Raw genomic sequence first — 23,185 nt, 5'->3', positions numbered from 1 at the left:
AGACAGGTCGAAAAGGGTGTACACCAGATATTCTCGACCTATTTATACACTATACCGTACAACGATGTGGTTCAGCACCCATCACCTCTAAGCATGGTGTCCTCTAGGGGTCTCGACATAATCCTTTCTTCCGCAAGAAGCCGTCAGGCCATGATCTCAAGCCTGGACTGGAAGCAGCGGTCTTCTGAGACAGGCGTTGAGGAATGTTTTGAGAAGTAAATGTTTCGGGAAGTTGCATCACAATTCCATAGCTACCTCTTTCGTTCCTTTTATTCCCAAGTCGTCTCGAGCAGCACGTTCGATCTTATGTTGACCTTCTGTGGCCCGCACAGGTCTGACTGTCAGAGTTACAATGCAACCCATATTCTATGACAGGCCGTGGGTCCAGAACTTCTCAAATGACATGCCAATCGTCATGTGAATCACACAATCTTCAACGTGAATACCAGCTTGAATCCTTTCACAGAACAACATCTTCCTTCTATCCGGAATTTAGGAGAGAGAAGCAGGGATTCTGTCAAACCGCCTCATCCCCAGGTAGACATTTCTGTAGCCAACATTGAGATAGAGCTCAACAGGGAACATGTCAGCAGCTTGCAAGTCTTATGCTCCAGCTGCCAGCTGCAGCTATAGACTGATAATTGGCGTTCCGCATGGATGTTATCCTAGTGGATCTATTCTAGTAAAAACTAGTGTTTTGGATAAGCATTTCGTTGTATCAGATGACAATCGCATTTTCAGTATATTCATATCTACTCTTTCACATTTCGTTATGACCAGAATGTTATTTATCGCGTGAAGAAAGGAAAGAACCTAACAATGAGAGAAAGTGCAAGAAGCAGGTATCGCCAGAGAAGAAAAAGAAAGGAAAGGAAGGGAAGTTTTTCTAGAGAAGAATAATCAAAGGATTGTGGTGCTCGATCGATTGATTAGTAGAATCCTGTTGGTTGGGACATCAGACCACCTCCATTTGGCATTCCGCCGTATGGTCCGCCACTATATCAAAGTAGCAAGTCAGCAAGTGATATTATCAAATCATAAGGGGTGCCATATCTCGATGATGGTTCAGAAGTAAACTCACGTAGGTCCACCAATCATCAATCTCTGACCCAAACCACTGCCCATCAAACTAGGTTCATTATCAGGTTCTTTCTCTGTCGTCTTGGCTTTCAAATCTTTCACTTCCTTCTCCAACGCAGCAATCTTGGACGATTGATCACGTTGCTGTTGTAATTTGTATGGCATCGAGTAATCGCCCAAGCCGAATCTCCATGACTGATCGTAGTACATGACAAATGTCAGTACCAGCTCACCTCACACCCATTTCGAATATGATCATCGCGCAGTCGATAAAGATGGATAATCGGGAAAGAACAATTATACTCACCATCTCCTCAACGAAATCAGGTCTAACCAATTCGAAGCACACGTAAAGTATGGCAGCGAAAGCATCCTTGTTGCCGATAGAAACGAAGTATCCAGCCAATTCCTCAGCAACGGAGATGTCTTTACTTGCAGCAGCGGTCTCGAGGGCATCTCGCCATAGTCTGTCTGCTTTGGCGAGACCGAGGGCCTCTTCCCACATTCCGTTGAGCTATGATATACGATCATACAGGTCAGCTTATCTTCTTTGTTATAGCGATGTGAGAAGATGAAATAGGAGAATGAATAAGGAAGAAGTCATGCGCGACCATTGTTGGGATGATCACAAAGCAGTTGGTGAAGGAAAGACAGACCCACCCTGTACAACAACGAAGCAATCCTCCTAAACTCCAACAACTCATGTCCCTCCAACCTCTTTGCCAGTTTGATAGCATCATACTGATCATGCGTCTCCAAACTACTTCGAAGGGTTACATGATCCTCTTCCTCAATCAACAAGTCGTTATAGGCTTCATTGACAACAGCCAGGTTGAGTTTCTGAGTAGCGATGAGGTAAGGTTTGGCGAGGGGAAGGTGATCTTCCGTTTGGAGGATCTTGACTACTCTGCCGTGGTCTAATCTAGGGGTAAGTGCGGCGAGGAGGTCGGGTAGGAGTGTGGGCTGAAAAATTCATTGCTCATTAACATAGTCTGAAGGTTAACCGGGTGAATATTAACTCACCTGTTTAGCCAGGTAGAATGACACTGCCTTGTAGGCGATCTCCATGTTGGCCACTTTGACGACAACCTTCTTGAACTGATCATGGTCCCATTCACCGAGTCGCTCCATCATTGCCAAAGCGGCGTTGTCAGGCTCATCTGCAAATTTTCACTGTCAGCTTTGACTCTCTTTCGGAAGAGTGAAGAATTTAGCTCACCATAGACTATGTAGAGGAACACAAGTTCAGGCCATAAATGAGCTTGCTCAGCCGACTTGATCACTTTAGGCTAATGTCACAGATCGATTAATTACCAATCTTGTTATCGACCGACGTAGTAATTCAATTAGACTTACAATGTTAACTCGTTGCCAGAACAATTTGAGGTGCTCCATGACTGGTGTGATTGATTAGCTAACCATCTCGCCAAAGATGTTGACCGAGTAGCTTACGTTTTTCAGGTCGGTATTTAGCATACAAAACACTGAGTTCAGTGAACATCCCCTATACCAAAACAATGTCAGCTATAATCCACCACGACCAGTATCGTCAAGCTCACCATGTGTGCTCGTTCCAAGCCTAAACCACCTTCCATCAACGAAATGATCTCATCGAAGTAACCATTTCGCTCGTATAGTGAGAGTAAAGCAGGTAGTTCTTCGGCATGGACCTAGTGGAGCATTATGACATATATAAGCTGTCTGTTTAGTAAAGCAAATTCGACTGCCAGCTTACTATAAGGTTAAGACCACAGATCTGAGCCAATCGGAATTCCTTCTTATCCACACAAGCAGCGTTGACCTGTTTCCATACTCTACGAAGAATCATTACCATCAGCTCCAATCCTCAATTGCCACTGTCAGACAGGGATGACGAAGCATGACTCACTGAGTATTACCAGCCTTCCTAGCAGCATCCACAGCAGCTTGGTTCTCTCCCAAGTAGATCAAAGTAGTAGCCAACCTAGCCCAATTCGATATAGAGGAGAACAAGAGTTTCGAAGCCTGGTACAACTCATCTTCGAAACACTTCTCTCCGACTTGAAGTATGTCCGCCACGTTTGTCATACCCAAGAACTCCTCCATATCATGTAACCTGTCGGTCTTGGCATAGGCATACGCAAGTTCAGTGTCGATCTTGGGTTCTCGAGCGGTCTTTCGGGCCATCTGGAGGAACCTAACTAGATCTTCATGTTTGCCCGCTCTATTGGCGATTTCAATGACCTCGGCAAAGTTGGATGGATCTTCAGCCTTGATATACGAGTCGATGGCGTCCTTGACTCTTAATCCGTCTAATTGAGCTTTACCCAATCTGCTCCAAACAGCAGGTTGGTTGATCTTGTTGGCGTAGGCGAATCCTCGGTCGATAGATACCATATGTTCGACCAGGACGTTCATAGCCTCAGCGTGCATGTCGTGTTTGGAGTAGATGGTGAATGCTTCTTCGTAAAGACCAGCCTCAGTAGCGACCTTGGCAATGGCATCGATATCGTATCCCGAGAGCTTGTTGATGTATCCCATGACTTTGCCTTTATCGTTCTTGATGGCGGTAAGGAACATGAGAGACTGAAGAGATCTGTTATCACTGAATGGCGAGGGTTCAATGATGATTTTCTCGAGTAATTCGAGCAATGGACCGTGGAGCTCCATGTGCATGAATGCCTTGACAGTGACGGAGACATCATCGGGGTCGGTGCATTCGGGTATGGCAGTGGCAATAACTTGATCGACGAGAGCTCTTCGGTGGATACTTTCGGGATCGAGTACTTGGGTCCAGAGGTCGATCTCTCTTCTCTTCACGAGGTATCGAGCTTGATGTTTGTACATCTGGTTTTCGTTGGTGATGTTGATCAATTCATCATCGCAAAGACCTTTAGCATAAGCGATGTAGGCAAGGTATGGATCTCGCTTCTCGCAGTATTTACCGACAATGGCAGGATCGTAAAGGTTGTTCTCCTTGAGGAAAGCCTCAGGGTTGTTGTTGGAATCGATAGAGATCTTAGCGATAGCGTTGTACACCGAGTGATCGGTGGAACCTTGTTCAACCTTGGTGTTGAGCCATGGAAGAATAAGCTTGAGCCTGTTTCTCTTCTCAACCTCCTCTACCAATTCATCGATGGGGAAAGTGCCGGTAACAGAAGCAAGAAGATTCTTGATCGTTTGTTCTTCACAGTCTACGTCTAAGAGACCACCAATGACTTGAGGAGTTCTAGCAGAGTTGACCCGGGTAACGTAAATCTCGATAAAGTTGGTAAGGCCATTTTGGTAGAGGTAAAGAACGAGATCGTGGACAAAGTCGAATCGGTCACAGACGATGATGAGAGGTAATTGATCTTGCAATCTAGCTTCTTTGAGGAAGTTCTTGACCTTTTCAGGGTTGTAGAAGTTACTCTCTCGACACATACGCTCGACCTCTCGGATTTGACCAGTTCGGGTAGCGGCTTGGATGTACTTGAAATGTACTTCTTGGTCTTCGCTAAGGTTGACAACAGCACCGAGGTAGTAGTAGAGACCTACAATGCAAAAGTCAGCTTCAACGTCTATGAAAGACCACATAGCTTAACTCACCTTCTGATGATTTGTATTGTTCGAACAGCTCAATCAGCTTGACAGGACCAAGCAAGTCAGAGTATTTGGATGCGATCTGAACAACGAGTTGAAGGTTCTGTCGGATATTGGACTTGAGCATCTCGTGTAGACAGGCGAAAGATTGCTCGACAGTGAGTTTACCGAAGAAGTTGACCAGCCAATCTTGGTTGAACAATTGGGTGTGCACGACCACTCGCTTGATGTCGTTGATGTCTTCGTAATGTTCAAGAGCCTAATTTCTTCAATATCAGTAGCTGCTAGACCAAAGATAGTGAATACACTTACTCTTTGCATGAGACCAGCTTTCTCTGCCAAGTTGGCGATTCTAGGTCTATCATAGTGAGTAAACATCTCATTTCCTAGGATGGCGTCTGCAACTTGAGGAGCGCTAACAAGGTTCATCTCGAGTAATCTGGTTTGAAGTGGTCCCTGTTCAGGCTTGTTGTCCTTGAGAGCGTCTAACAGAATAGAAGTAGCTTGTTGAAGCATGTTTTGAGACATGAATATATCAACGATCCTATCCAGATCGACCAAGGGTCCACTCTCATCGTTGACAATTTGAGTAGCGAATTCGGCACCCTTATCAGGGTTGATTCTAACGAGATGTTGAAGGAGTTGAGCATAGTCGGGAGTGTAGTTGACCTTCTTGGAGTAAAGCACGATTTTATCGAATTGGCCAAGCTCAGCGAAAGCAGCGACCACCTTGTTGGGTACGTTGGCTCGGAGGTAGACTGAAAGAGCAAGGTTCATATCGGCCATTCGGCACAAGTCACCGAGATCTTCACTGCATTCAAGCTACAGAACGTCTTGTCAGCTAAAAGCGAGAACAGAGCGGCGCATCTAGAAACTCACCTTGTTTTCCTTGAGCCATTTCTCCAACAATTGCTTCTTCCCTTGCTGAATAACAGGTCTAGCCAGCTCAAGCGATTCGTATTTGTTCAATTCTCCTTTCTCAAGCAAGATCCCGAAATACTGGAGAATAGGTGAGAGAGTGCCAGGTACTTGTGGGAGTTTCTTGAAGGTTTCGATGGTTTGAGGTGTTCTGAGAAGACCTCGGGGAGAGTTGGCGGCAATCTTGGCAGCTTCACCATATTGGCCATTTTGGATGTACACCTGATATTGCTGTTGGATAATATGGTCTGCACCAGGTAGACCAGCTCGAGTAGCGAGCTTGATGGCGAGTTCGGGGGAGTTTATTACCTCTACAACACGCATGTTAGCTGGATTCCTCATACATAGTACCGTTCAACTCACGTTGAATGTATGGAACGATGGTATCCTCATCTACGCTAACACTCAACACCTGACCCTTTCTATTTACACCGATGATACCGGATGTGCTTTCATGTTGAGCGGTGGTGAAGATGGTTTCGCCAGAGATACGGTTCATGTAGATACATTGACCAGTCTCGATTTCGTACAAGTGAATGAAACCGAATTTGGTGACGAGGTAGAGAATACCGTGCTTGGGTGAGACTTGAAGGGCAACAGGGAAATCATTGGTCGCTTCGGCAGGGAAGAAGACGTCGACTGCTTTCTTCTGGAAAGGAGGGTTTGGTGCTTGGTGACCGATTTCGACGATGTGGAGCTGGAACATGTATATCAATTAGCAAAGATCAGCCAAACCAATATGCCGAAACAGCAAAGAAAAATCTCGGATCCCTATGATCCTCTTCCTGCCTACATTTCTGATTTCTGATGTGGACAAAGGAGATACTCACCTTAGCACCATTAGCAGTTCTAACAGCGAAACAGAACAATTTCGACTCCTGAGGTGCCCCATCCATCTTCACAGTCGCGAAAGCAGCAGCATGACCTTCTATAGGTTGCGAAACTCCCCTCTCGACTGAGTAAAGCTGCATCGCTCCCTTGATCTTGAAGCCATTTTGACCTGGTTGACCCGCATTGGGGTTTGAGGAGATTCCGACGACTACCAACCATTTTTCATCGTGGGACATTCGATAGTTGATTATTTGGTTTCCTGCTAGAGTTGCATGTCTGTCGAATACCTAAGATACGATAAAGTATTCGCACATCAGTATAGGATCAGGAAAAGATTAAGGCGAGGAAATGTGGTATCGGTGATAAGTGGTAAGGAGACTCACCTTCGATGGAGCAGCTTGACCATCCATGACTTTCCAATGATACACTTCTCGCTCAGTGACGATACCAATGGTAGTCTCGTTGATCCATGTCCAGAAGGTAACATCCTCGTTCATAAGGTGAGCACCGATCTTGGACTTGTTACCGAGGTTGAATACCTGTAACTGTCGACCGGCTGTAGTAGTACACGAGAGAAGGAGAGTTGTGAAGCACTGAGTGAGCTGCACCCCAATCTTTTCAAATTTCGTAGCTCACCTTTCAGAGCGAGGATCTTATCTCCTGCTCGTGGGTTCATGATCGCCGAGTCGGCGGTGACTGGGTGATGGAAACCAAACATGTCAGTAACACTCACCCTAGCGATACCATGATCCCTTGTCTATCTTCCACCTTTTCCCTTCTCAGTTGGTCACATAAGTGATATTACAGCAACAACTGCACCGCATTCCCCTTCCCTCGTGTTCTAGAATTCCCATCCAGCCTTTCAACCCACCCTCTCGCTACACAGTCCCCCATACAACAATCATAAGAAATGTTGGCTCAACTCACTCGGCCGTCTGACGATATCATTCGAATCATTCAGATTAACAATGACCACCTGGGGCGTATCCAGCTGTTCTCTCACACAGATCCATGCGTCCGACTCGAGAGTGAGGTTCTGGAAGGATATCGAGGCGGGTTGAATACCCAGAGCTGTGAGCTGCAATCCAGATAGCAGGTCAGCATCACATTCCATTCCAGAAAGCGAAGAGTAGTCCGTAATGGAGGGTGCTGCCCCATTTTGTTTGATAATCAAGGAGAAAGGGGGGGAGAAAAGGATAAACATACCTGAAGATGCTCGGTGAACTATCGGATATACATCATCAGCTACCATACCTTCTCAATACATCGGAGAGAGTGTGCGAATAGCTACTCACGATGATTGGTTTCTCAGGAGCAGCCATCTTGCTATACTACTCTTGGTTTATCGGATAGAGGAGGAAGGGCAGGAAAGGAAAGGTTGGGTATGATACAAAACAGATTACTCTTCTTCGGTCGATGCAATTTTCGTAAAGATTAGGTATATGATGACGAATTTCAGATCTGACCCCTCGTGGTGTATAGATGGATGGGCAGATGGTGTGGTATAGACGCGAGGTGATGATGAGGAAGAAGAGGAAGAGGAGGAGGAAGGAATGTTATGTATGGTGATAACAGTGATAATGATAGTGATGGTGAGGACATGTTGATACGCGACTAGTTGATGACGATGCACGCACACTCACTCATAGTGAAGGAAACATGCTGACTCCACGTGGCGGATCATTTCGGAAGTCTATGGATGTGGCACTTTCACCGCTTATCTATCGCACAGTACACAGAGCAAGGAGTATAAAGGAGTGATGTGGGAGACGACAAAGATGATGATCAAAGGAAAGGTCTCCGACAACGATGTACTACGAGGATATACTGACAAACATAGTGGACAGTACTCAGCATGTCACATTATGTCACTACAATTTATGGAGTCTCTACCCGTCTAACCCGCTTTACTGATCTATATACCAAATTTAATTTATCCACTAATTCCACCTTCAACTCAGGTCTAGCGATAGCTTCAAATCAAATAATGTGAGCTAACAAATTATCTCGTCGCCTGTACACCTCGGAATCAGAGATGAAATCAGACCAGGTATTCGGCATCCCGAAGACCAGAGGTTGAAGGAACTGAGCCGATACAAGGGGGGTACTGACAGATCGACGAATAGGTCATCAGAGCCATACGACCCTTACACCCCTCAAGCGGGTGCCAACCAGCGTGAGTGCGATGTACAATGTCTCATCCATCCTTCGAGGGTGTATCCTCCCCCAATCTATACTACACTACACTAAACGAAAGTCAAAATATAACTGTTGTATAATCTAATCTGACCTACTCGTACGTACCGAACAAAGCCCTCCGACAAAACTCAGCTTCCTCCGACCCCCTTAACCCCAACTCCACTTCAAAGGCAAATACCAAAGGAAACACCTCCCAGCGAGATCGGATCGACGCCCTCCACGCCGAAGTAGACGCTACGAAGGATATCCTACATAAGAATATCGAGCATATGGTTGAGAGGGGAGATAGGTTGGATCATCTACAAGATAGGACGGGTGGGTTGTGTCGATCCATTTCTATCCAATTATGGATCCTTCATTACAGTACACTGCTATCATCCGGATGTACCCTGCATCACTTCACTTGCCGATGAGATGAGATCGAGTCAAGAAGACTAAGTCGTGGAAACAAAGGAAAATGTTTGATCGAAATCTGTCAACCTAATATCCAAAACAGGACGGATTTTTTTCAATTCAGATTGAACCTCAGACTGACATCATATACTTGATACTACATAGACGAACTAACCCTCCAAGCTCGGACATTCAACACTACCGCCCGAAAGACCAATCGTCTGATGTGGTGGAAGAATATGAAGGTGGGTCCGTTTCCGTTTCCAGTCGTACTATTCCCATCACCTTCAAGCAAATGACATACTACACTACATACTGATGATTCTATATGGTTGTACAAAAGTGGACAATAGCCGTCTGCGTGTTAGTCGTGATCATCCTAGCGGGTATAATTGGTGGAGCGGTTGGCGGATCGAAATGAGTCAACATGATGGAAATGATAGAGGCGATTTGATTCTTGCTATTGGAATAGCGTATCTTCTTTAGCAATGCACGCACGAAGTCTCCATGCCTTTTAGATCACTTGGTGTGTATTGTGTATCTTACGTAGTTATGTATATCATCGGTGCTGGTTCCATCACACTCGCTTTCCCTTTCACTCTCATGATCTCCTGCTGTCATACCAGAGGTGCAGAAATCAGACATAAAAGCACATCTTGTTACCCTTCTATCTATTCAAACCTTAATGCATATGCAGTCGATCCTTCGAAGTCAACCAATCTGCAGAACAACCAGGTATAAATGCATGGTATACTCTATATCCCCATCACCCCGAACACAACCCTAATTCTCCACAAGTCGCAGCACAGCAACACTCTCAACATGAGCAGTCTACCCAAACCACCCAAAAACGTATCCCATCAGCCCAATGCTCAATCAACCAATCAAAGACAGTTCAAAAAATAGATATGACATACCTGAGGAAACAAATCAAACCCTCTCAAACTCTCCACCTTGTACTTCCATCCCTTTTCCTCACCCTTCCTCTCGCTCTCCCTGATGAGGTATCCCACATCCCTTGCTTGAGTATGGACGTTGCATGATACGTAGACTATTGTTAGTGGTTTGAAGAATAAAAGTTGGGATAGGAAGGGTTCGTCGCATCCTTTCCGTGGGGGCTGTGTTACATGAGGGGAATTAGCACTGGTTGAGGGGATATGGCAGAGCACGAGGAGTGAATCTCAATAAGAGGATAAACAGCTAGGAGGAGATTCGTTTAGATCACAAAGCACCAAGAGGATAGATTATTATATGAATAGGGGTAAGGAGATCCAACAGAGAGACAAATGTTTTTTCACAGATTAAACGCCAAACTCACATCAACAACCACACAGCTCTTCCCACCCTCAAACCCCTTCTCATCCAACCCCCCAAATATATCCTCAGCTTTCCCACACAACCACGTCGTCTTATCTTGTAAACCATTCATCTCAGCATTCTTCTTAGCAGCAGCGATTGACTCATGGGAGATCTCAACTCCAGCTACTCTCTCAAATCTTTCAGAGAGGGTTATACCGAATAATCCAGAACCGCAATATGTATCTACCAAATGCGTCGGCACTTTTACACCCTCCCCTCCCAGGGAATCTGTAGGGAATATAGCCTCTTTCACATAATCCGTCAGAGGGATCAAGATGGAATTGTTATTCTGGAAGAAAGATCCAGCACTAAATGAGAATAGGTATTTCCCCACTTTCTCGTAGACGTTGAGCTTGTGGTTTGTTATTGCCACGTGCTTTTCTTCCTCGGCTTCGGAGGGCTGGAAGGGCGTTTCGGATGTAGGGAGAGGATCAGGAGGAGATAAGGAATCTCGGAGGAGGATGGTAGCGCCGCGTGTGAATGAGAGGATTGTACTGAGTTATCATGCAAGGTCAGCAAGGCCGTCCTGGATCATCTGTGACTTGCCGCACGGGTGGTACAACAGTATGGCGTGGGTTTATCGAACAATGACGAAGAGGAGATTATATAGCCACACATGACTTGAAGAAACGAAGCAAACCTCCACTTACTCTTGTACCCGCTTCCTCTCTTCCGTCAACTTCGAATTCAACACAGGCGTAGCAATAGGGCATTCCTACGACAGCACACCATCAGCACTACCTCTCGTCATCTCCATAAAACAATAAGCTCACCTCAATATCCAGCACCCCAGGCCTCCCCTTCCTCTCAAACCCAATCCTCGTCTCCCATCCCCTCCTCTCCTCCGTAGGATCCGTAGGATTCGTGGTGGAAGCATTCATCTCTCCCTCTTCGCTGACTTTCTTCTCCTTCATCTGTTTCTGAAACCATTTCGGCGGAGCATCAAAATGCGGTGTGATCTTCGTACGGTACGCCCACTCTTTGGGTGAACCGATGGTAGGTTGGATAGTCGGTAGGGCGGTTGAAGGGAGGTCGGAGAATCGTTGATAGGCTAGTTGGACGGTACGTTTTTTGTGGAGGAGTTGGAGTGGGTAGGGGACGGGTTGGAGTTGACATCCACCGCTGTAGCACGGATTTGATTAGTGCGATTCGATTGTGTGGTACAGGAATCCAGAATGGGGCCAGAGGTTAAGGAGAGATGATACTGTCGGAATGACTCCATAGGACACTGTTCAAGAGCTTATACACTTCGCTCCGATGGTAGACAGATCCTCGAACAGATGATCTCTCATTACAGTGATGCTCCCTCTACCCCCATATATCCCAAGTAACAGGCTCAACTCACCACTCTCCAAAGTACCTACATCCCCCCTCAGGATACTTCCTCCTGTCGCCCTCACCACCTCTATACTCCTCACTATGTTCTAGTATCTCTACCAAATCCGCATAACTCGTCAACCTGTCATGTTTATATATCTTCGCTCGAATCTTGTCCCCCGGATGAGCAAAGGGAGTGATGATCGTCCAAGGTTTATCACTTGAATTTGGCAAAAGGGATATCGACTCGCCTAAATGGATCATTTATATCAGTTATACCGCTCTCAATCTCCTATCACATACACAGCAGAACCGAAGTTCCCAACACAAAGTGCTGGCAAGCCTAAGAAAGAGGGATGACCCACCAGAAACGGTAAAAGCGCCTACATCCAACTCAACCTCCTTGAACAGCTCCAACCCCTCCGGTACCTCCCATTCACTCCCATCTTTCCTACCTATCACTTCATCTACAAGGTCCGCACCAATGAAATCCCGTACATCATGGAAAGTGACATCAGCCGAAGAGTATTTCTCAGGCAATGTCCGTTTTATCTTTCTGTTCTTCTTCTTCTGGGTTTGTTGAGGTTTACTGCTCGAGCCAGAAGCAGAAGCTTCTTTCGGTATGATAACGGTATGACCATTCGTATCAGGTAGGAACTCTGATTTGATAGGTGCTTCGTTGATCGCTGTAAACTCGTTGGTCTTGATCACATCTGGTATACTTCCCGAAGATTTTAGTCGTTTAGCGGGTGGTGAGCTGGTCGATGGTGATGGTGGTGTGGTGGTCATCTTGCAGAATTTGATCAAATGAGTATATTGTCTATTCCTTGCGCTTTTGAGAAGGGCGGTTCGAAGCATGTACCCGTGGCTTATTGAATAGATATCCCAAATATGAGGAAGGGGTTCGTCTATGGTGAGTTGATAATGATTTGAATCTAATTTTCGAACTTTTTTCATGGTCCAACCATTCTGTCAACATTTCAACTGCATATACAACAATATAACTTGGTACCTTAAATGGGTCGCTCACTTAGAGTATGGTAGTCTTGGTGCAACGCCGCGTCACTCCATCTACGAGTAGTCGCGATATCAAGACCTCAAGACCTCTTGCATCGTCATTCAACTGTTAATCATCTCTATTTCAACACTTCTGCTTCCAGTACATAGCTCATACCCACAACTACACTCAACATGGCATCTCCAGAAGCATCCTCCTCCACCGCTCCTGCACCTGCTCCAGCAGAAAGTTCAGCTCCCGCCCCCACCATTGTAGCTCCAGCGGGAATGGCAGCGGACAAGTACGAAGCGATCAAAGGGTATCGAGCAGTGAGTCATTCCTCCTTCACTCAATGCCGACTATACTGACGAGTGAGCGCTGAGCAGAAAGTGAAAGAACATTCAAGAATGTCAGATAACCTCAAACAAGGTACGTCAGCTTGCATCCACACGTCGTAAGTGATTGCATCAGCTGATATTGTGTGTGCTATACCACAGTCCGATTGAACATCCGAACGCTCTCGACGGATTTCGACAAGACAGAAGATGATATCAAAGCGTTACAATCTGTTGGACAGATCATCGGGGAAGTGTTGAAACAGCTGGATGAGGAGAGATGTACGTATCACCTAATGGACCATTAGTCTGATCAAGTAAGGGCAACAGCTGATATCTACAATTAAATTTAGTCATCGTAAAAGCGTCATCAGGTCCTAGATATGTGGTATCGTACAGACCAACATTACCAGCTGCCAAGGTAAGCTGGCTTTCCCTATTGTATACGGAACTCAACCCGAAAGTTGAGCTGATCTGCCTAATGTGGTAGCTCAAAGCAGGTGTAAGGGTATCACTCGATATGACGACTCTGACAATCATGAGAATCCTTCCCAGGGAAGTTGATCCTATGGTGAGTTTACCCCTCATTGTCCTTTCCAACCGTTTTACATCCTAGAGTAGCATGCTGATGCAAAATGATTTGTCCACAGGTGTACAACATGTCCCTTGAAGACCCTGGATCAGCTTCGTTCGCAGGAATAGGTGGATTAGGAGACCAAGTCAGAGAATTAAGAGAAGTTATAGAATTACCTTTGATGAATCCTGAATTGTTCGAGGTGAGCTCTTCCCCTCGAATCGCTCTTCTGGAAGAGTCTGAACTGATTCAGAACGTATAGCGAGTCGGTATCAACCCACCAAAAGGTGTATTGCTGTACGGTCCTCCAGGTACAGGTAAAACACTGCTGGCTCGAGCTGTAGCCGCTACGTTGAATACCAATTTCTTGAAAGTTGTATCTTCAGCTGTGAGTCTCCTCTTCCCTTCTTATCTGACACACCTACGCACTCAATCTACGACTCTCTGCCTTTTATTCCAAATCCAGATTGCCTTAATCGTATCTGTCAACATTGCTGACATACCCTCACCGCCAGATCGTCGACAAGTACATTGGTGAATCCGCACGTCTCATTCGAGAGATGTTCGCTTACGCGCGCGAGCACGAACCATGTGTGATATTCATGGACGAGATCGACGCCATCGGTGGAAGACGGTTCAGCGAAGGTACATCAGCGGATAGGGAAATCCAGCGAACGTTGATGGAGCTCTTGAACCAGATGGACGGATTTGATTCACTGGGCAGAACAAAGATTATCATGGCTACCAATCGACCTGATACACTCGATCCGGCATTGATGAGACCTGGAAGACTGGATAGGAAGATTGAGATTCCCTTGCCTAACGAGCAAGGACGATTGGAGATTCTAAAGATCCACGCAAAGGGGATAAATAAGTCGGGGGATATAGATTATGAAGCGATTGTAAAGTTGAGTGATGGGTTTAATGGAGCGGATCTGAGGAATGTCTGTACGGAGGTGAGCACGAGACTTTTCTCTTCTCACTTTGACTTTCAAATACACGAAGAACTTGAGAGTCAAGCCAGATTCGCGATCTGCTTGTTGTGTAAGAAGGAGTTTGCTAATCCAAGTATCCCTATCATAGGCCGGTCTATTCGCAATCAGAGAAGATAGAGATGCAGTCGTACAGGAAGATTTCATGAAAGCGGTGAGAAAGTTGAACGACGCTAAGAAGCATGAAACGAAAATGTGAGTGTTTGGTCTGATGTATCCGTCTCATCTCATGCGTCAGCTCACTGACACATTTATGTTTTGCGACTTGCAGGGATTATAACGCTGTGTAAATGAGTTGTTTGTAGTTAGATGAGATGTATTTAGACAGATATGCAGCACGCACTAGTCATCATTTTGTTCATCAGTGCATCATCTGGCATGGTATGGTAACATGACTTCAGCCTCGACGAGACTCGTCGCTCATCCATCTCCACAAATCCGCTTGAGGAGATTTCTCCTCACATTATCGACATGCCCAATTCGAAGCGTAGGAACATCCTCCCTTCGTTGAAGGCTATTTAAAAAAATTTCATCATGGGCGGCCTTGAAGCAATAACACGTCTCGTTGGAAGGAGAGCGCATTGGCAATCAATGAGCGATGGGTTATAACGGACTGCGGCAAAACTGCGCTTTTTGACATCGTCCACTTGGAGTTTGGCATAAAGGTCTTTCATAGATTGATTGGTGTACTCCAAGACCTTGCGATTGAGATCGATGCCGTATTTTCGATATGGGATGGACCCGGGGGCTGATACATTGGTGATGCTTGATGGATCTAGGTAAGGTAAGTACTAAGCAATCAAGCAAGGCTTCTCGGTCCAGAACCGGCACTCGCAAAGAGGCAAAAAGACTCACAATGCGGATATACGGAATCGGGCTTAGACTCAAGGTGGTTTGTTTGAGATATGATACAAAATGTTTGCAGTCTAGTTGACGATTGTGGATGTTGATAGTGGATGGGCATGTAAGAAAATACCGCGATGACATTTTAGTCTGAAGCTATGGAGCGAAGCAACACTCTCGCGTCTGCTGATGTCAGATATCTTCCGCCAACTTTCGAATGGCTTCAACTCCGTTGGTCATGCTGCGAAGCAGACTCTCGGGGACAGAGGATTTAGAAGTCCCGTTCTCCATCTCAAATACCCATCTACAAGGGCTCCGCACTCCCATCATTTCGAGAAGCCATTGCCAGACAGTCAGTGCATGCGGTATATCGCAAAGCAGAGAGGAGGGTAAGATATAACAGACGGCGTAGCACATGTGAAACCTCATCGCTGTATGAGACATCCTTGAGATACTGTACTATTGATCGGTCGAGCGATGTTCCTCTCCATGAGGCTGATTGACTGTAAATAGCTTTTGATACAAGGGCTACGAATTCTTGTGCAATACACATTTCTTGGTCAAGCTCTCTCCCCTTTCGGATCCAGGCGTTTTGAGTGTATCTAACAGGACGAGTTCAAAGATGAATGTATCAAAGCAAATATCATAGCGGTATCAAAGAATTCAAGCAACTCATCACAGTGTGCGACTCCCCGAATGCACCTCGCTATCCTATGTTATGTACACCAAGGTGACTCCGAGTAGAGTATCAAAATGAAAGACAATCCGCCACATGGACACAGTTGTTGTCGGTTTCAGCCTCTTGAACTGGAAGGACCCATAGAGAAAATACTTCTTGTGGGACCCCCGGGTTGTGCATTACTGGTTGCATACTCAGAGGGTGGTGCGGTTCCTTCGCTACTGAATTGCGAGGGTTCTTGCGTGAATATCCCACCACTCGTGAACCTTCGTTTCTTGCCAGCGCTGATACTACCAAGTCGGCTTTGCCATTGAGATCCGGATCCTGGCAGTCCATGAGGTTGGTGGTTAAGATTCAACCATGGATGACTCGTTTCAGTTTCAGTTTCCGAAAAATCGTCTTGAGACCTCTTTCTCATATGTAGGAAGCCTGAGAATCGTTCCTCCCGCGATTGCGTGTCCATCTCTAGCTCGAGCGCTTCCAGCTGGTGTTCGTGGCAACAAGCACCTTCGAAAGTTCCTCGATTGATTTTGACGTTGAACTGCCACAATCTTCTGGCGTCCGTAATGGTTTCATCATCGATAACGATAGAGATAGCACCTTTCAGACGTGAGATGTGCTTCGAGCATGACTTCAAAATACATTTCTCGTTGGTGTAGGTCACATCTTCATTCTTCTGTTTGAAAAATTCTTTCGAGAAATCGCCTTCAAAATATGCACCACAATCGGCATTTCTCTTTTCGACCTTTCGGGCTGTTGCACTTCGTAGCCATTCCAGCCTTCCTTCCACGGTTGTACAAAGTTCCTGGAAACTAGGTTCAACACTTCCGGTGATAGGGTCTTTAGGGGCTTTCAAAAGCTCTTCAGCATAAACTCTAGCGAGTGGCTTCCTCGTCCAATGATCTGGATCGTTAACGCCAGAAGAGGAGGCTTCTGCTTCGACAGTTCCGATCCGGATGGGTTCGGTTCCCTGAGGAGGTCCCATCGTAGTGGGTGTGTCAATAGCAGGGGGCATCGCCTGGTCTTCGAGGGAGGCTGGGAGATCGGGGTCTTGTTTGATCGAAGGCCCCGCCACGGTCGAATTAGGTTCCTCTAATTCCTCTGCGCTGATTTCAATTTGATATGGACGAAAAAATATCGTATCTTTGTTCTCTTTGGTTAAGGCTTTTCTGATCTTTAGAGCGCAGCTCACGCTGCAGGCGGGCTCGCGAATCACTTCTGATGATCCTTCTGTCCGATAGCAAACAACAAGAGGCCACCTCTGGCCGTTCGCCAAAGTTTTGGGAACGTATCCCGGACAGTGGAAAAGGTGCGCAGAGGTTGTCGTCTTGATCAATTTTTTTTTCCTAAGACACGTCGGAACTCGTGAAGCATTGATCGATGCTGAGCAGTTCTCCATGCCATCTTCAAGAACCTTTTCGTACCATTTTTCTGATTCGGTGGGCTCGAGGTGTTTATTACAATTCTGCTGTCCCTCAAAGAACATGTTCCTTATCAGTTCCTTGCTGAGAGGCCCCGTGATATGTTCCAGCATTACTTCTTGTCCTTTCCCTTCCGGTTTCTTATCATGTTCATCTTGGGACATGTCACATCCTGCGGTAACACCGCAGTCGGGAAACAAATCTCGCGTATCGTTCTTATTAAACTGTTTGAGCCTTTTACATGTCAATAGCGAGTCCAGCCCACAACTGAGGGTCTGGGTGAATTTGAGAATGTCTTTGACCGTGTCACGGCCTGGACGTGGAAGGTCTGCGCCCCAGTCGGTAGCAATAGACTTAAGGCATTCATCGCCACCTGCCATTTCCAGCACACGCGTCAAAAGCTTCCAGATGCGGGAAAGAGGCAAGTCACTCACCCCGGACGTCATCGTCATCAATGGTTAAGTCGATGACTTCCATCCTGTGCTGTGTGTCCGACTATAGCAATGACTTAGGTTATACCTCGATCTATAATATGATTTAAATTGTGACAGACCATCAGGGTTTACCCGCCGTTCGTACTGCTTTATATCGCATCAGTGGCAAATCATTCAGAAGAGCACATGTACCTGTCCGAGTCAGTAAGGGTAGCTGTCAACTTCGCTTCATTCCTTTGATCACAACATTCTCTTCATGTCTTCTCGTTTTGAGAAGCTATCCCCAGTATACGAAAACACTGGCAATATGCTCATCTCAGGGAATTACTCATAGACGCGCGTCACCTCCCACGTATTTGCTTCTTATGCCAGGTCTAGGCCTAGTAAGGAAGGGAAAACGAAGATCATACGCCAATGCTACCTTTTTGCTTTGTGCTCCACCTTCTCAAAGATTTGGTTCTTGAAGAATAAGGTGCTTTTGCCTATTGGAAAGGATCAATATCCCTGGATGATATTCAGCAATTGGTGCTTTACCGTACACGGCTTTCATGACGCACTCAAAAGATTTCATTCCTTCGATTTTTCTCATGCACATAGGAAAGGTGGTTTAGAGCTCCCAAAGTGAAAAGTAACTATAGTAGATCAAGCAGCCGCTGCGACGGTGGGGTACCTGCGGTGACGCACGTTAGCTTGTTGTCTGACATGTACTTCATGTTGCACTTCTGAGGATGCGATTCAGTGCTTGCAAGATGCATAATGATCGCTTTGAAGTTGACGAAATCTCATTGATGGGCGCAAAGACCTGGTCGTAGGGATCACTACACGATACATCGTATCTTACAACACAGCTATTGAACTATGTCAACATAGAATTACAATTGACCGTATAAATATTCGTGACATCTATCTAATCATACCATCGTATCACGCACTGCACAGACTACTCAGCTAAAAGTCTCTTCTCCTCCTTTCGTAGCCGTTCTTCCTCACTCCTCCTTCGTTCACCCTCCTTTCGATGCTGAGCATCTTCGTATCTGTTTTTCCATTCTTGCTCCTTGTCCTGCTCTGACTCCAGCTCCTTCTCCTTCGCTTTGGCATGGTCATGGTTCTCCGCATTTGCCACCCGGCCTTGACCTTGACCTGCATGTGACTTGTCCCCCGCCGGGACCGTTGGCTTGATCGCCTCCTTCTCCTTCTCCTGCTCTTTTTCTTTCTGCTCGCGCTTGCTCTTCTCTTCCGCAGCAGCAGCAGCCTGAGATGCTTTTTCCTCTTGTACCAATCCCTCCAACTCAGCCGCCAACTCGTCCTCATCAACTTCAACCCTCTTACCGCCCATCGCCAATTCACCGCCGATCCTGACCGCTTGGTCAATCTCTTCCTGATCTGCCATCGCTTCGGCAAGTGCGTCGGTGGTGCTTGCGATTCGATCGGGAGAGAGGGATGGGTCGGAAAGGACTGATCGAAGGGTGGATGTGGAAGTTTCGTATGCGGCCATGATCTATGTGAATAGGGAGAATCAGTATGTCATAGTTGACCTATCGCCTGGGGACAGGAGTGGAGTGGGCACCATGGGAAGAAGAAAATACCCAACTCACCTCGACATCTCCTTTGGCCTGATCTATACTCCTAATCACCGCTCCCAGCTGTTCGGCAGAAGCGATCCGCTTCGCCAGGAGATCTTCCAGCTGTTTCTTGGATCGGAGATACGATAGTGCCGCATTCTTCTGACCTTTCGAAAGTTGTTTCTTCGCTTTCTCTTGCGATCTACACCAAATTGTACGAAATCAGCGAGATATACGATAGACCCGAAACCGCGCAAGTCTGAGAAACTCACTGAGTGATTTGTTCCTCAATACCGACAATTTGCTTCTCCACCTTCCTCTGAGCGTTGACCACGGAGATGACACCCCGATCAGCGTCCGTGATAGGATGGTCGGAGGGTATTTGATCAAGTTCAAGCACCTTGATGACCTGTGAACAGTTCAATTCAAGCATAAGCACCTGTTCCCATGCATCTAGATGCAATTTGGGAGCAATGCCATAGATAGAGCTACTTACTGTGCCATCCGTGACGACCACCCCGCAATCCCTGTGTAGCCACTTTACCAGAACTTGTATATCTCTATTCGACAATCTATGTGTACAAGGAGGCAATTTCTTGGAACTTGGACTAGCAGGGAAACAAGCTTCCCCGTAATGTTCTCGGAACGATTCAAGATCGTACAATGCGTCTGTATAGGAGAGGATAGGGTTTTGCGAGAGGTAGGATGTGAAGGATGTAGCAGATTGCTATATGCGAGGTGAACCCGTCAGTAAGCTTTCGAAAGCTGGTGGCTTGATTGAATGACTCCATCCACTCACCTCTAATAACGGTACATGAACGTATTCTTTCCCTTTACCATACCGCGACCACAGGGTCTCTTCCTTCTCCACTTTCTCGACTGAAGATCCGAACGGGTTCAGCTGGGATACAGCCCACCATAATGGCCTGCCTATAAACCTGGACGTAAGGGAAGGGGCGGCATGTAAGGGTGTAAGGGAAGATAAGAAATGAGGTAGAGGATGAAGTGTGGGAGGTGTAGTCGTTGCCAGCCTTTCCTATATTAGCAAGTGTGAATTGAAGTCAGAATATGTATCACTGTTCAAGTAGATAATGCACGATATGATATGGGTCAATTCAACTCACCACAACACCACCGAGACCTTTCGGTCTTCTCCCCTGTTCATCTTCCAACCGACCCAACAAAGCATCATCAACCTTCAGGACCAATCTATCCCCATCTTCCCCATTGATCCACCCTGTCCGAAGAGTCTCCTCGATCACCGATGCCCACCATTGCGAATTTGCAGAATAACCTGTAGGGTTTGTACTTCGCTGAGAAGATGTTGACGCGTATAACGCGTGTAGTCGAGCTGACGAGGGGGGCGCGGTAGGTGGTGGAGAGGTCTTCAGAAAGGATGGGAGGGTGGGATCAGACATGGCAAATCAAGAGTGGAGTACTGCGCAATCTTGTAACAGTGAGGATTGAAGGATGCAAGAGATGAATTGGGACATTGATCATGTACCAAAAAAATGAATGGATGTCGATGTTGATGTTGATGGTGATGACGTTGTGTTTGGTGGCTGAATCAAATCATAGTGGCAATTTGGCAGCTGAAAAATACACTGTGCTCGTACACTTCGCTAGAGCTTGCGAGGTCTGTTTGCTTTGGACTGCATACTATACTTCAGCAATCAAGCTTGGGTGTCAATTCATCACGCGAATGTTGAACCAGAGTGGATATCACAAGCTAAAGTAGAGTATTGAGACTCAAGACAATCTGCGTCAATGTGAAAAACTTTCACCTTACCGTATGAATGACGAATTATCCAACTGCAATCTACCATATCTTACTTCGGACAAAGGTAAAACCCTCTATCCTCATATATCATCCTGCCCAAGAAAACGCCCAGAAAGAATCGCAGCGTCATCATGAGTCATTTGTCAGCGTGAACATCTTCGAGTCTTCACGCAGTCCCTCCTTTGTATCTGCACGTCATGATATGTACTGGGGCGATGCAGTAATGCAGTACAGTATGCAATACATTACAGTATAAAAGCCATGCCTTCGCATTCTTTTTCCAGAAGACACACAACACCAAGTATCCTCAAGAGTCGCCGTAGCTCATTCTGCCTATTATCAACGTATCATTCGTACGATACCGCTGTAGACTGGTCCTCCAATCCGAGCACGCTATACTCAAACAGGTAAGCTCTTGTCCATGTATTTGCGTCCCCTGATGCGAATCGAATCGCCGCACAGTGTCCAAGATGTCAGTCCGATGATCTGACAGCCAGGTAGCACTACACAGCCAGAATGTCCTCAGTCTGCGATTCATTATCGCCCATTGACCTCCCTAAATTGCAAGCGAGACTTGCCGAGCGGTCGTCCCATTTGGAAAGTACCAAAGCTCAAATAAGGGCTTTGCTGCCGACCGACGATGAAGATACAGAAAAGCCGAAGACCAATGAGGAACTCATAACCGACAACATACTTTGGAGAAGGAGATGTGCCATCTTGGAAAGTAAATTGAGCAAAATAAGAACCGAGTTGAATACTGCCAAAGAGACTATCTCGAAACTCAATGATACTGATACAGTTTCGCACCGTCCCTCAAGTGGATGGGTGATGACTAATTTCCCAAACCGTAGGGACATGGGTTGGAGCTCCCGTTGGAAGTCCCGTTGGGACTCCCGTGGAGACCTCCATTGGAATCCCCGTGTAGACTCCCGTAGCGACTCCACCCGTAGGAATACCACTTTGGATCGGAAATCGCTCGAGAAAGAGCGAGACCATCTCGAGAAGCAAATTGACGATCTAACAGTCCCGATTGTCAAAGCTGAGGAATGTTTGGCCTATATGTCAAGACCAGGATGGCGGAAGAATTACTCCATGCACCTTCAAGAGTGGATGGATCCCGTCGAGGTACATCTGAACATGTACAGATTCCGCAATGATATTATAGATGCATTAACAAAAACTTGGAGAGAGAAATCGGTCGTACGGGACTTTGTGCCTCAGGGCGAAGAATCACTTATTTGGGCAAAGATTCCATATCTCGCCGAAGAGAAATCTAGAGAGATGATTCACCAAACCACCGTTCAATGTATTCAGGGATGGTATGACGAATTATCTAAACATCGTGTCCTGTCAATTGAAAGCGAGGGTGGAGAAGGGGATGAGAGCAGGAGCAGGCAAAGTCAATGGGAGAAATTCGGCTGGCAAGTCAACTGTGAGAGAACGGAAGACAATAAGGGGTGTAGGGCTGTTGTTGGGTCCTGTCTACCTAATTCAGATTTCAAGAAATTAGCACAGGTAGAGATTCAAGATCCCCCCGTTCATGATGAGAACATTGCGCAACTCCTGAAGAAGTATGGGTACAATGAGCGAGGGTGGGAGGAAAGTTGAGTTGAGTCGTCAATTGGATTTCCAGTTCATACAGTATCCTGTATGTGGAAACATCGTTGGATGGTTCGCTGTTAGCTTCGCAGCTTTCCCTCTTGTGACTATTATAGTAGGTTGGATTTGACACAACTAAGTATGGATATGGATGCATGAATTTTACTTTGTTTTACGGTGGCAGAAAGCCAGGGGTCCTCGGAACATTCATTGTGTACCGTACCTTTTCTCCATCTCAAGTTGGTTCTCCTCATCGATCATTCGTCCCTCCGTTCTGACTTTCGACGTATTTACGGTACTGCGATCCTGTT

The 23,185-nt window shown here is 46.3% G+C and overlaps 7 protein-coding genes across 7 annotated transcripts; 3 read left to right on the top strand and 4 right to left on the bottom strand.

Annotated features, from left to right (window-relative positions):
- Positions 1 to 929: 929 nt before the first annotated feature.
- On the bottom strand, positions 930 to 7,712 carry I302_100047 (uncharacterized protein; the record flags this gene model as incomplete). Its single annotated transcript, XM_019190068.1, has 21 exons — positions 930 to 996; positions 1,082 to 1,275; positions 1,388 to 1,594; positions 1,741 to 2,043; positions 2,104 to 2,240; positions 2,300 to 2,369; positions 2,437 to 2,477; positions 2,533 to 2,584; positions 2,640 to 2,750; positions 2,816 to 2,894; positions 2,969 to 4,592; positions 4,648 to 4,900; positions 4,954 to 5,463; positions 5,521 to 5,870; positions 5,923 to 6,256; positions 6,390 to 6,677; positions 6,774 to 6,946; positions 7,027 to 7,086; positions 7,318 to 7,468; positions 7,597 to 7,614; positions 7,686 to 7,712. The coding sequence occupies 21 exons, from the start codon at positions 7,710 to 7,712 to the stop codon at positions 930 to 932; spliced, it is 5,049 nt and encodes a 1,682-aa protein (XP_019046816.1).
- A 533-nt stretch (positions 7,713 to 8,245) lies between these two features.
- I302_100046 (uncharacterized protein) lies at positions 8,246 to 9,403 on the top strand (the record flags this gene model as incomplete). The annotated part of the gene is made up of 5 exons (XM_019190067.1): positions 8,246 to 8,379; positions 8,436 to 8,566; positions 8,704 to 8,904; positions 9,148 to 9,227; positions 9,326 to 9,403. 5 exons carry the CDS (start codon positions 8,246 to 8,248, stop codon positions 9,401 to 9,403), a joined length of 624 nt encoding a protein of 207 aa, XP_019046815.1.
- A 362-nt stretch (positions 9,404 to 9,765) lies between these two features.
- On the bottom strand, positions 9,766 to 12,447 carry I302_100045 (uncharacterized protein; the record flags this gene model as incomplete). Its single annotated transcript, XM_019190066.1, has 7 exons — positions 9,766 to 9,813; positions 9,900 to 10,100; positions 10,301 to 10,835; positions 10,992 to 11,056; positions 11,115 to 11,463; positions 11,687 to 11,909; positions 12,024 to 12,447. 7 exons carry the CDS (start codon positions 12,445 to 12,447, stop codon positions 9,766 to 9,768), a joined length of 1,845 nt encoding a protein of 614 aa, XP_019046814.1.
- A 402-nt stretch (positions 12,448 to 12,849) lies between these two features.
- Positions 12,850 to 14,755, top strand: I302_100044 (26S protease regulatory subunit 10B; the record flags this gene model as incomplete). Its single annotated transcript, XM_065869014.1, has 10 exons — positions 12,850 to 12,984; positions 13,042 to 13,084; positions 13,153 to 13,272; positions 13,344 to 13,411; positions 13,481 to 13,561; positions 13,641 to 13,766; positions 13,827 to 13,952; positions 14,080 to 14,098; positions 14,453 to 14,520; positions 14,648 to 14,755. 10 exons carry the CDS (start codon positions 12,850 to 12,852, stop codon positions 14,753 to 14,755), a joined length of 894 nt encoding a protein of 297 aa, XP_065725086.1.
- Positions 14,756 to 16,193: 1,438 nt separating this feature from the next.
- Positions 16,194 to 17,879, bottom strand: I302_100043 (uncharacterized protein; the record flags this gene model as incomplete). Its single annotated transcript, XM_019190064.1, has 1 exon — positions 16,194 to 17,879. The coding sequence occupies one exon, from the start codon at positions 17,877 to 17,879 to the stop codon at positions 16,194 to 16,196; it is 1,686 nt and encodes a 561-aa protein (XP_019046812.1).
- Positions 17,880 to 18,873: 994 nt separating this feature from the next.
- Positions 18,874 to 20,913, bottom strand: I302_100042 (uncharacterized protein; the record flags this gene model as incomplete). The annotated part of the gene is made up of 6 exons (XM_019190063.1): positions 18,874 to 19,431; positions 19,529 to 19,697; positions 19,768 to 19,904; positions 19,992 to 20,222; positions 20,295 to 20,531; positions 20,620 to 20,913. The coding sequence occupies 6 exons, from the start codon at positions 20,911 to 20,913 to the stop codon at positions 18,874 to 18,876; spliced, it is 1,626 nt and encodes a 541-aa protein (XP_019046811.1).
- An 878-nt stretch (positions 20,914 to 21,791) lies between these two features.
- On the top strand, positions 21,792 to 22,883 carry I302_100041 (uncharacterized protein; the record flags this gene model as incomplete). The annotated part of the gene is made up of 1 exon (XM_019190062.1): positions 21,792 to 22,883. The coding sequence occupies one exon, from the start codon at positions 21,792 to 21,794 to the stop codon at positions 22,881 to 22,883; it is 1,092 nt and encodes a 363-aa protein (XP_019046810.1).
- Between the last annotated feature and the right edge of the window lie 302 nt (positions 22,884 to 23,185).

Source organism: Kwoniella bestiolae, chromosome 1 (assembly GCF_000512585.2).
Source record: "Kwoniella bestiolae CBS 10118 chromosome 1, complete sequence".
Taxonomy (NCBI): Eukaryota; Fungi; Basidiomycota; class Tremellomycetes; order Tremellales; family Cryptococcaceae; genus Kwoniella; species Kwoniella bestiolae.
Note: the sequence above shows the minus strand (reverse complement) of the source record. Positions and strands in the feature narration are given on the sequence as shown.